The 13,059-nt window shown below is 45.6% G+C and overlaps 1 protein-coding gene across 8 annotated transcripts in view; it reads right to left on the bottom strand.

Annotated features, from left to right (window-relative positions):
- OGDHL (oxoglutarate dehydrogenase L) overlaps positions 1-13,059 on the bottom strand; it is a 191,740-nt gene that overhangs the window by 61,533 nt on the left and 117,148 nt on the right. For all 8 annotated transcript variants that reach the window (XM_077259345.1, XM_077259342.1, XM_077259348.1 and 5 more), the window contains exons 13-14: positions 9,806-9,908; positions 9,592-9,720 (exon numbers count right to left, since the gene is read on the bottom strand). In XM_077259345.1, the coding sequence (XP_077115460.1) occupies positions 9,592-9,720; positions 9,806-9,908 (232 nt within the window). The remainder of the gene's footprint in view (positions 1-9,591; positions 9,721-9,805; positions 9,909-13,059) is intronic.

Here is a 13,059-nt window from a genome sequence, read left to right as displayed (position 1 = left end):
GAAGAGGTGATAGATGACCCAGTTGTTGACCCAGATTGGCAGCCATTGTGGGAAGAGGGTGCCGCTGCCAGTAGCTCAGAAGCGGAGGAGGATGATCCGCAGCAGCCATCTACATCGCAACAGCTGTCACCTGGCAGGCCCGTATCAGGCCAAAAACGTGTGTCAAAACCAAAAACAGTTTTAGGACAGCGTGGCCATCTGGAGAAAGTAGCACAGCGTGCAATGCCTGAAAAGGTATTCGATAGTAGGAAGAGTGCAGTGTGGCAATATTTTAACCAAGATCCGAATGATCAGTGCAAAGTTATCTGTAAGAAATGCTCAAAGACCTTTAGCAGAGGGAAGAATCTTCAAAATTTAAATACAACGTGCATGCGTAGACATTTAACCAGCATGCACTTGCAAGCCTGGACTAACTACCAAACGTCACGTGCCGTTGGTGCACCTGCTCAGAATGAAGGTAGTCAGCAACGCCACATTGCTTCCCACACTGTAAGCCCACCGGTTAGGACACCACCAGCAGCAAATGTGGCCAAAGCAGTCAAGGAATCACAAGGTTATTGGTAGGAAACACTGTATGTAGGCCAACATCAAGAATACCATCACCAACCCTCTCTCAATCCGCCATGTCCACCACCACCACCAACACTGCTAGTTCCACCATATGCAGCTCTCCAGTCCAGCTCACCCTACAAGAGACTCTCGTTAGGAAAAGAAAGTACTCATCCTCTCATCCGCGTACACAGGGTTTGAACGCCAACATTGCTAGACTAATCTCATTAGAGATGATGCCCTACCGGTTGGTTGAAAGGGAAGCTTTCAAAGACCTGATGGCCTACACAGTACCACGCTATGACCTACCCAGTCGGCACTTCTTTGCGAGAAAAGCCATCCCAGCCCTCCACCAGCATGTCAAAGACCGCATTGTCCATGCACTGAGGCAATCAGTCAGTGGAAAGGTGCACCTCACAACAGATGCATGGACCAGTAGGCATGGCCAGGGATGTTACGTGTCCATCACGGCGCACTGGGTTAATGTGGTGGATGCAGGGTCCACTGGGGACAGCCATAGTGGGCCAGTTCTGCCTAGCCCACGGTCTAGGAAACAATTGGCTGTAGGCGTTCGCCACCCCTCCTCCATAAGCGAATCTCGTCCACAGAGCGCAGTCGCATAACCACTCCATCCGCAGCTGCCAGTGTTGCACACGAGGTGTCCCATTATCGAACAGCTAGTGGTAAGCGTCAGCAGGCTGTGTTACAAAAGAAGTGTTTGGGCGACAACAGACACACCGCGGAAGTACTGGCCGAGTACTTGCAGCAAGAAACTCAGTCATGGCTGGACAGTGTACATCTTGAGGCAGGCAAGGTAGTCAGTGATAACGGAAGGAATTTTAAGGCTGCCATAGCCCTTTCAGAACTGAAACACATACCTTGCCTGGCTCACACCTTGAATCTGGTGGTGCAGTGCTTCCTGAAAAATTATCCCAGGTTACCATCCATGCTCCTGAAGGTGCGAAGACTTTGCTCGCACATCCGCCGGTCGCCCATACACTCCAGACGTATGCTGAACCATCAGCGATCGCTGAATCTTCCCCAGCACCGCCTAATAATCGACGTTACAACAAGGTGGAACTCCACACTGTACATGCTTCAGAGGCTATGCGAACAGAGGTGTGCTGTAATTTATTTGTGGGAGGATACACATACACGGGCAGGCACTTGGATGGCAGATATGAAGTTGACTGGTGCACAGTGGTCGAAGCTACAAGACCTCTGTCAAGTCCTTCAGTGTTTTGAGGAATGCACACGGCTGGTAAGTGCAGACGACCCCATCATAAGCATGAGTATCCCACTAATGCGTCTGCTGATGCAAAGTTTGACGCACATTAAGGAGCAGGCGTCTGCAGCCGAAGAGGAGGGAAGCCTTGATGAAAGTCAGCCATTGTCAGCTCAGGGAACTCTCCTGGACGAGGTGGCAGACAAAGAGGAGGAGGAGGATGATGGGGATGAATATTTATGGGAGGAGGATGCTTCTCAGGGGGCAATAGAAACTGGTGGCTTTGCAAGGTCAGGTACAGGGTTTTTGCGGGACACAAGTGATGTTGATTTGCAAGAAAGTGCTCCTCAACCCAGCACAAGCAGTGAATTGACACCTGGAACATTGGCCCACATGGCTGAGTATGCCTTGCGTATCCTAAGAAGGGACCCCCGCATTATCAAAATGATGACCGATGACGATTGCTGGTTGGCCTGCCTCCTGGATCCACGATATAAAGGAAAATTACAAAATATCATGTCACATGAGAACCTTGAACAAATATTGGCTACCAAACAAGCAACTCTTGTAGACCGTTTGGTTCAGGCATTCCCAGCACACAGCGTCGGTGATGGTTCTCACACGAGCCGTAGTGTGCAACATGGCAGAGGTGTTAGAGGTGCACAAATTCGAAGTGGCGTTGGACAGAGGGGTTTTATGACCAGGTTGTGGAGTGATTTTGCAACGACCGCTGACACGACAGGTACTGCTGCATCGATTCAAAGTGACAAGAGACAGCATTTGTCCAGTATGGTTACGAAATACTTTTCCACCCTTATCGATGTTCTCCCTAACAGGTCATTCCCCTATGACTACTGGGCATCTAAAATAGACACCTGGCCTGAATTGGCAGAATATGCATTACAGGAGCTCGCATGCCCTGCTGCTAGTGTGCTATCAGAAAGAGTATTCAGTGCTGTTGGTTCAATACTGACCGAAAAAAGGACACGTCTGGCTACCCAAAATGTTGATGATCTAAAATGAACCAATGATAGATTTCAAATTATTTGGCCCCACCTTCCCCTGCTGACACGTAGCTTGCCTGAAAAATATCTTGCTTTTGGCCTCCTCTTACTGACTTCTACAATTCCTCCATTTGCAGCTGCTGAATGTCCACCATAGGCCATTTATATACCTCCCTAAATGGGCTGACTCCCCCCACAGGGCCGTGGTCACCACCTGGCGCAAGCACCCGTGCGAGTGCCGTTTGCCTGGACAGGTGGGTGTGCCCACTCTTGGGCGACGGCACTGGCACAGGGTCCCTCATAGTACAATGAAGTGTCTCTGACGGTGGTGGTGCACAACCAACGTCAGACACACCGTCGTAATATGAGGGGCCCTGTGCCAGTACCGCAGCCCACGAGAGTGTGTTCCCCCCCAGCTCGAACAGTGCTCTACCACTTGCAATACTTACCTCTCCCTGCTCCACCACTGTGTAGTCTGTGCTGTTAAATCCTTCAATGGCACTGCCAATACAAATTTGTTGAAATGATAGATGATAGATAATACACAGGGGCCCTGGCCTCCATTTAGACCAGTTAATACGTTGCACCTACTACCACTGTCTGCTACTCAGCAGTGGAGCACACCCCTGTACCTAGCTATGCCACCTGGTTATTTCTGAAAAAAATTTTTGCAGACATTTAGCCTACTTTATTATTAGGGCCTACTCACTGTGTCAGCCACTCCTTACAATTGTCCTCCGCTGAACCAAGCAATGCCGTCTGGTTATTCCTGTTACCAAGTTTGAACTGCATTTAGCCTACTTACTTATTTGGGCCTACTCTCTGTCAGCCACTCCTTACAATTTTCCTCCACTGAACCAAGCAATGCCGCCTGGTTATTCCTGTTACCAATTTTGAACTGCTTTTAGCCCACTTACTTACTTGGGCCTACTCACTGTGTCAGCCACTCCTTACAATTGTCCTCCGCTGAACCAAGCAATGCCGCCTGGTTAGTCCTGTTACCAATTTTGAACTGCATTTAGCCCACTTTATTATTTGGGCCTATATCTGTGTTTCCTCCTCATCCTGCCCATTGCCCAGCCACTGCTAGATGAGTCTGCTGGTACATTGACCCAGACCACTACATTCCCCTTGCACTCTACACAGCCAGAATCTGACCCTGCTGAAAGTCAGGTTCCCCTTCCCGCATACTATACCACCTTACACGGGGACAAAGAGGAAGGTGCAGATGAAAGTGCAGGTTCCTTCATCAGGTGGGGGGGGCATACTCGTTGGCGACGTCACTGGCACATGGCCCCTCATAGTACGCAAAAGTGTCTCTGCCGGTGGGAGGCGCCACCCGCCGTTAAACACATCGCCGTGCTATGAGGGGCCCTGTGCCAGTGCCAATGCCAACAAGTGGGCCCTCACTGCTTGCTCAGGATCACAGCACTTGCAAAATTGAAATACTTACCTCTCCCTGCTCCACCGCCGTGACGTATTCCGCGTTTCCTGGGCCCACGAAAATCTTGAGCCAGCCCTACCCCCCCACAACTTTACCCAAATGACCCCCAGTTTTCAATGCCTAACTATTATTTTAAAGTAAATTAAGATTGACAAGCTTCAGTAATAAGAATTGATGTTTTTGGCATTAAAATGGGCACTGTAGGTGTTTTCCTGCCCTCCACTCACTGCCGACTTCGATTCCCCATTGACTTGCATTGGGTTTCGTGTTTCAGTCGGCCCCCCCCTCGTAATAATTGGCCGATTTCACCCGACCCGACTTTTGACAAAGTCGGGTTTCGCGAAACCCGACTCGATCCGAAAAAAGTAAAAGTCGCTCAACTCTAGTCAGAACGATTACAGCGATATCTCATTTATAGCATTTTTTTATGTTTTGCCGCTTTTATACGATAAAAACTATTTTATATAAAAATAATTATTTTTGCATTGCTTTATTCTGAGGACTATAACTTTTTTATTTTTTCATTGATGACGCTGTATGGTGGCTCGTTTTTTTGTGGGGCAAGATGACGTTTACCGATACCATGGTTATTTATATCCGTCTTTAACACTTTGTTTGGCGGTAAGATAATAAAGGGTAATTTTTTGACTTTTTTTTACTGAAGGGGATAACTAGTGGGACAGTTTTATAGGTCGGGTCGTTACAGACGCGGCGATACTAAATGTGTGTACTTTTATTGTTTGGTTTATTTATTTTTTTTACATGTGTAAATTTTTTTTTTTTTTACTTTTTTACATTGCCCCGGGGGGGGGGGGGGGGGGTACATCACATTAAAGTGACAGATTGCTGATCTGACCACTTTGCAGTGCACTGTGTCAGATCAGCGATCACACAGGCACTGCAGGGAGGCTTCCCGGCGCCTGCTCTGAGCAGGCGCTTGAAAGCCACCTCCCTGCAGGACCTGGAAGGCCCCCCGCGGCCATGTTGGATCCGGGCCTGCTGGGAGGAGGAGGTAGGAGACCCTCGGAGGAACGCGATCACATAGCGTTGCTCCGAGGGTTTCAGGGAAGCACGCAGGAAGCCCCCTCCCTGCGCCAGGCTTCCCTGTGCTGCCGGAACGCTGCGATCATCTTTGATCACAGTGTTCCGAGGGTTAAATGTGCCAGGAGCGGTCTGTGACCGCTCCTGGCACATAGTGCCGAATATCAGCTGACACCCGGCCACGCTACCCCCGTGAGCGTGGCTGATCGCGTTAGACTTACTATCCCGTCGGTGGTCATACGGGTCCATACCACCTCGACGGGATAGTACGTCTCATGTCAGAAAGGGGTTAAAGTAATGATGGCCACTCGTTTTTCTTTAGTTAGAATTTGTATTATGGCAAGAAAAAAAAGCAGCTAACAGTCTATTCAGTAGGACTATCAGCTGTGAATCCACCAGACTTCTGCACAACACAACTGATGGTCCCAACCCCATTTATAAGGCAAGAAATCCCACTTATTAAACCTGACAGGGCACACCTGTGAAGTGAAAACCATTCCCGGTGACTACCTCGAAGCTCATCAAGAGAATGCCAAGAGTGTGCAAAGCAGTCATCAAAGCAAAAGGTGGCTACTTTGAAGAACCTAGAATAGAAGACATAATTTCAGTTGTTTCACACTTTTTTGTTAAGTATATAATTCCACATGTGCTAATTCATCGTTTTGATGCCTTCAGTGTGAATTTACAATTTTCATAGTCATGAAAATACAGAAAAATCTTTAAATGAGGTGTGTCCAAACTTTTGGTCTGTACTGTATGTGTTCATTGAAAAAAGCCATATGAAGCCAAAAGTCGCTTTTATTATTTATCATGTGTATGTTATGACCAATAAAGATATTTCTGGAGGCGAATGATTGGTGCTTCAGATATTTGGAATTTCAGTGTTAGTACACAGTTCCATAAAATGCTGAGACTTTACAAACTGCTTTAAGCCAGAAAATGGCAAGAACTACTCAACTAAGTAAAGAGAAATATTCAATCATTACTTTAAGATATGAAGGTCAGTCAATAAAAATAAAAAATAAATACTGGAAGGTACCATAATCTCAAGTAAAGTCATGAAAACCCAATAATCACCAAGATGAAACTGTCTCTGGAGGACCATCCCTGGAAGGGAAGACCAAGCATTACCTCTGCTGCAGAGGATAAGTTCACCAGAGTTACCAGCCTGAGAAACCTCAATTTGCTAGCACCTCAGATGACAGCCCTCATAAATGAAGAGCAGATATCAACAAGCAGACAAATCTCAACATTAACTGCCCAGAGGAAACAGAAGCAGGCTTTAATGGTTAAAATTGCTGCAAAAGCATCACTACTAAAGGACTGCAAACAAGAGGAGGCTTATTTGGGACAAGCAACAAGGACAAAACTCTGTACTGGGCTCTAAGGAGTCAAAATTTGGGGATTTTTGGTACCAACTGCTGTGTCTTTGGGAGAAAAGGAGAGCAGATGGTTTCTAGATGTGTGGCATCCACAGAAAATCATGGAGGGGGAGGTGTGATTGCATTACTGGTGACACTTGACAATTTATTCCAAATTCAAACCACTTTTACCCAGCATGGCTACCACAGCACTCTGCAATGACATGCAATCTCATTAGGTTTGCACCTAATAAGACCATCATTCGTGTTGCAACAAGACAATGACCCTTAACACAACTCCAGGTTGTGTAAAGGTTCTGTGAACAAGCAGACAAATGGAGGCTGTGTCAGATGACACTGCCTCCACAATCACCAAACAGATTGTTTGACATGAGTGGGAACTTTGAGTGAAAGCATATCAGCCAAATGTTCAGCACCTCCGGGAAATTGTTCAAGGCTGTTAGAAGCCATTCCAGGTAACAACCAAATGAAGCTGCTTGACAGAATGCAAAGGGGATGTACAGCTACCATAAGAGTAAAATGGGGCACACTGAAGAATCTAAGGTTTAATACATATTCTGACTTGTTTCACATGCGTTTCTTTACTCCTTGTTTCCATACATATTACTTCACAAATTTGCTGCTTTAATGCTAAATTTGCACATATCAATAAGAACAAGGCATGAGCAGGTAAACATTTGACCATTATTGAGTATTTAGCACATAAAACATATTGTATATACTTGAGTATAAGTCAACCCGAGAATCAGCCGAGGCACCTAATTTTACCACAAAAAACTGGGAAAACTTAGTGACTCGGGTATAATCCTGGTATGCATTGTTCCCTCATCCCCATCCTGATATGCACTGCTCCTCATCCCCATTCTGGTATGCATGGCTCCTCATCTCTATCCTGGTATGCATGGTCCCATCCCTATCCTTGTCTGCATGGCTCCTCATCTCTATCCTGGTATGCATGGTCCCATCCCTATCCTTGTCTGCATGGCTCCTCATCTCTATCCTGGCATGCATGGTCCCATCCCTATCCTTGTCTGCAAGGCTCCTCATCTCTATCCTGGTATGCATGGTCCCATCCCTATCCTTGTCTGCATGGCTCCTCATCTCTATCCTTGTGTGCATGGTTCCATCCCTATCCTGGTATGCATGGTCCCATCCCTATCCTTGTCTGCATGGCTCCTCATCTCTATCCTTGTATGCATGGTCTCATCCCTATCCTGGTATGCATGGTCCCATCCCTATTCTGGCATGTATGGTCCCATCCATATCATGGTATGCATGGTCTCATCCCTATCCCTGTATGCATAGCCCAATCCCTATCCTTGTTTGCATGCTATTCATTGTTATTAAGTAGCACGCACAGTGTCAGCCGCCATGCGGTCACGTGTGCCCGCTACTTAAGAGAAATGAAAATTCACCTCTCTCCATGCCCATGAGAGTGGAGAGAGGTGAATATTAATTTCTCTTAAGTAGAAGGCACACGTGACCGCCCGTCAGTTACAGATGCCGGCTGCTGTGGCTGACACTGTGTGTGCTGTTACAGAGAAATGAATATTCACCGTCAGCGCAGTGAATATTTATTTCTCTTTAGCAGCGAGCACAGGCTTTAGCCACAGCAGCCAGCTCCTGCCTCCTGTGACCCGCTGCGGCCGGTCACCCCCCCAACCCCCATGTTACTATGTTACCTCACTCAAGTATTAGCCGAGGGGGGCATCTTGAGCACAAAAACAATGTGCTGAAAAACTCGGCTTATACGCGAGTATATACGTTATTTGAATATAATTTAAAAACATTTTTAAATATTTATGTTGTATTAACACAAGCCATTGAAGAGCACACCATAGGCCGATACTAGCAGCTATGTGGACAATTGAGCTACAGAAACAGAGTAAACTGAGCAGAGTCATCTCTTTATTAATTAAATGATTAGCAAGATAATGACAGCTGATCATAACAGGCAATGGAGACTGTGGAGATAATAAGCACTATTATCCATACGGTGGGTTATGATTGTAAAATTCAGAAACTTTATATATTTGTAGAAAACTATTTCACAGGTGTTTTCACAGCAGTTTTTGCCTTTTCAGAATAGATTACCTAGATATGAGATATTAGTGGCATATACAGATGTGAAAGACATTAAAAGTCAGGAGTGAAAAACAAAGCGTCTAAGTACAGGGAGAGGTCAAGAGGCACATCACAGGATACACGCAGACAGATAAGAAAAAGATAGGACAACGTGAGAAGAGAAATTAATAGAAATTCACAGGACTGGATATATTGTGATAAATTGGATGTAAAGAAATTATCTTTTAATAAATACAATCTGCATAAAGGACCCGAGTAACTTTACCAGTACAATGTATGGCATACGTTGTACACCTCTCCAGTTACAGCCTGTATTACAGCCCAATCACAGCTCTGATAGCCCCCAACTTGTCTTCTTCCAGCATTTCATGGCTTGTTTAGGGTCTGTACACAGTAGGACTGTATGTGGTGTATTTTTTAGTCGCATTACTACACATTAATCCTACGTACATAATGCGTTGCAGCACAGTGTTATATTCATTCACTATTCTAGAAATGTGTACTGACAGGCTGTCAACTAAATCAGCAGGATTATGAACGCAGCTCTGAAATACACTACTGTATCTTTAAAAAGGAGTACAAGTGAAGAATCTGCAGTTACTGAATCTTTGGAATAGAAAAAAAAATCTAAAATATACCTAGAAAAATGCAGCAACTTCTGGTGCAAATACTCACTGTGCACATGCTCTAAATCATTCTCCAAACAGCAGGTGCATAAAACAATAATCACTCAATTAAAAACACTTTACATGGATAATTCAAGTTCCAAAGAACAATGCTGCTCCAATACTAAAATGGAGACTTTTAAACAACCAAGGACATTGTTAAACCACATATGAGCCTTTCTTGATGCCAGCTTACCTGCATGAATCTTGAAGTTCTCCACTGGCACAGAACTGGCTATGTTTCCAATATGGGAAAGCATATCCTCAGGAATCCCAGTGGGAGGACAGGTCATGCTTTTAGGTTCACCCTCTAAGGTGAAAAAACCTGTAAGGAACACAGCAAACATTCAGCACTGCGCTTCTGTGAAATATCACTAAAGCCTATATTCACACTGGAGAATTTCTCCTACCAGGCCATGGAGAGTCCAACCAATGTTTTATGTTAAGTATTTTCTTGTCTTTGGACTGTGTATACGACTCTTCGCAGATCTTGTCATACTTGGCAATCTCTTCCTGGGACATAAACATATTATGAAAGATATAAAATGTACTTAGTTATCAGATATATAGGACTCCATACACAATATCGTTACAATGACACCAGATGACTGTACCACTACTGACAAGCATACAAAACATCAGACTAGAAAGGAAAACAAAATGAGCGGAAAATGTACCGGGACCATATTACAGAAACTACCAAGCATGGTACTGACAGCAGAAACATGTAAATGGGCCATGCCGCCTGACAGGAACTAGGAGTTTATCCAATCTGGCTTATATCCTTCACTTGCGCATCCATTTATTAGCACTTTATCACTTCGAATAAACAGCCAACTATCTACTTTGCATAACACCTCCTCATTTAAAGGGCTTTTATCTGTGGGAGAAGCTTGGTGCAACCGTCAGTCACATGATCAATTATGTAGATTGATCCTGCTATTAAAGTTCACCCGATCTGAGCTGCAACATCCCTGATGAAGAAAGCCGCAGCTTTTGAAACGCGTTGACTTTAGTGTCTTCACTCTCTATGATGTTAGCGGTGCATTACTGCTCAGGTCCACCGGCAGTGATCCCTCAGCACACGCCACTGGCCGGGGCTGCACTTTGATTCCAAGAAGACTCCTAGCAATCATGAAATAGTGGCTTATCCTACTAATATGCCCTCACTAAGACGGAATTCCTGTTAATCTGAATTCAGACATGCTGCCATTACTGTGCATTAAAGAACGTTAATAGTGCTGCATCATGGATTCACGGAAAAGAAGTATACAAATGCATCGGGATCACCATATGAAAAAAATCTTTATTACAAATAGTATGAAGGAGACAAATACAACCCCATAAAAATATCAAAATGTATATTTTATATTTAAAGTCAATAGGCTGTGTATACATAAATGAGGTTTGCCTGGAACAACATTACCACCAATCTTCATCTACCTGATAAAGTATCAGCTCCTAGAATACCTACATAATTCATAAATCTAGAAGCTTTCAAAACATAATACAAATAACAATCAAGGAAAAACAAAATACTCAAAATATTAGAAAGTACAATCTCAACAATACATATTGTTGAAAAAAGAATTATGAAAGAGTTATTACCGTATTTTTCCGACTATAAGACGCACTTTTTCCCAAAAAAAATTGTGAGGAAAATGGGGGGTGCGTCTTATAGTTGGAACACAGGCTTACCGGCATTGTGGAGGCGACAGGTTACGGTTTTCCCGGTGGCGGCGGCCATCTTCCTGAGGCCGCGCGTGCACAGGTTGAGTTTTCTGCTTCCTGGGGCTTCAGGAAAATGGCAGCGGGAGGCGCGCATGCGCAGATGGAGGACGCGGCGGCCATTTTCCTGAAGCAGAGTTCGCAGATTGAGATCTCGGCTTCAGGAAAATGGCCGCCGCGATCTCCATCTGCGCACGCGCGGCCTCCCGCGGCCATTTTCCTGAAGCACTGGGAAGCAGAGCACTGAATCTGCGCACGCGCGGCCTCAGAAAGATGGCCGCCGCCACCGGGAAAACCGTAACTCACCCAGCTCTGCTGCTCTCCTTCAAATGTGGATGGAACCCTGCTCACGCCATACCGCTCACCGCGCCACATCATCTCCGCACCTCTGTCAATGCCACAATGCCGGTAAGCCCGCCGCCACCGGGAAAATCGTGACTCACCCAGCTCTACTGCTCTCCTTCAATACTGCCGTGGCGTCACCTCAAATGTGGAAGGGACCCTGGCCGCCACCACCTCAGGAAGTGACCGCACATCTGCCGCCGCCACAGCACTGCCGCAACCTCCCCATGGACACCAGGCCATGGCGTCGCCCACCTAAGCAGGATGGGACCCTGCTCAGGTGCACGCCGTTCCGCCCACCGCACCTCAGCATCACCTCACCTCTGCCACCACCATGCCTCCTGTGACCCTGCTCTGCCACTGCTTGCCCTCAGGTAAGAGATCTTAAATTCGGACAATAAGACGGACCCCCATCTTATAAAAAATATTTTTTTCTGCAATTTTCACCCCAAATTTGGGGTGCGTTTTATGGTACGGTGCGTCTTATAGTCCGAAAAATACGGTAAATATCATATACTAGACCCCATTTTTTTATGTTATTGTTTGCATCTGTATATAGGTGGCATAACTAGACACCATGATTCACTTTTATCCCTAAGGAAGCCACAAAGTGGTGGCGATACATGTGAGTTCTTTTCCTCATCTTATCTTTTTTGCCTCATCCCACAGGTTCCATTCATTTAGCTTCTTCCCACTTACTCATCTACTTTGCTGGTCACTCTTATGATCACTTACAGGTGCTTCTCACAAAACTAGAATCAATACAAAAAGTGAATCTCATTATATAGAGTCATTGCAAACAGAGTGACCTAGTTCAAGTGTTTATTTCCGTTAATGTTGATGATTATGGCTTAGGCTACTTTCACACTTCTGTCTTTTTTTCTCCATCGCAATCCGTCGTTATGGCAAAAAAACGGATCCTGCAAATGTGCCCGCAGGATGGGGTTTTTTTGCCATTGACTTTAACTAACGACGCATTGCGACAGATGGACACACGTCGCATCCGTCATGCGACGGATGCGTCGTGTTTCTGCGGTCCGTCGTGACAGAAAAAGTTCAATGTAACGTTGTTTTGTCCGTCGGCTCCGCCCCCTCCTTCCCGGAACTCACAATGGGCAGTGGATGCGTCGTAAAACTGCATCCGCTGCCCATGTTGTGCACAATTGCGCACAACGTCCGTCGGTACGTCGGGCCGACGATTTGCGACGGCCCCGTACCGACGGATGTGTGAAAGTAGCCTTACAGCCAATGAAAACCCAAAAGTCATTATCTCCGTAAATTAGAATACTTTATAACACCAGCTTCAAAAATGATTTTAAAATTCGAAATGTTGGCCTACTGAAATGTATATTCAGTAAATGCACTCAATACTTGGTTGGGGCTCCTTTTGCACCAGTTACTGAATCAACGTGGTGTGGAATGGAGTCGATCAGTCTGTGGCACTGCTGAGGTGTTATGGAAGCCCAGATTGCTTAGATAGCAGTCTTCAGCTCGTCTAAATTGTTGGGTCTGGTGTCTCATCTTCCTCTTGACAATATCCCATAGATTATGCGGTTAAGGTCAGGCGAGTTTACTGGCCAATTAAGCACAGTGA

This window comes from Ranitomeya variabilis, chromosome 4, assembly GCF_051348905.1.
Source record: "Ranitomeya variabilis isolate aRanVar5 chromosome 4, aRanVar5.hap1, whole genome shotgun sequence".
Taxonomy (NCBI): domain Eukaryota; kingdom Metazoa; phylum Chordata; class Amphibia; order Anura; family Dendrobatidae; genus Ranitomeya; species Ranitomeya variabilis.
This window is presented reverse-complemented; position numbering and strand designations above follow the sequence as displayed.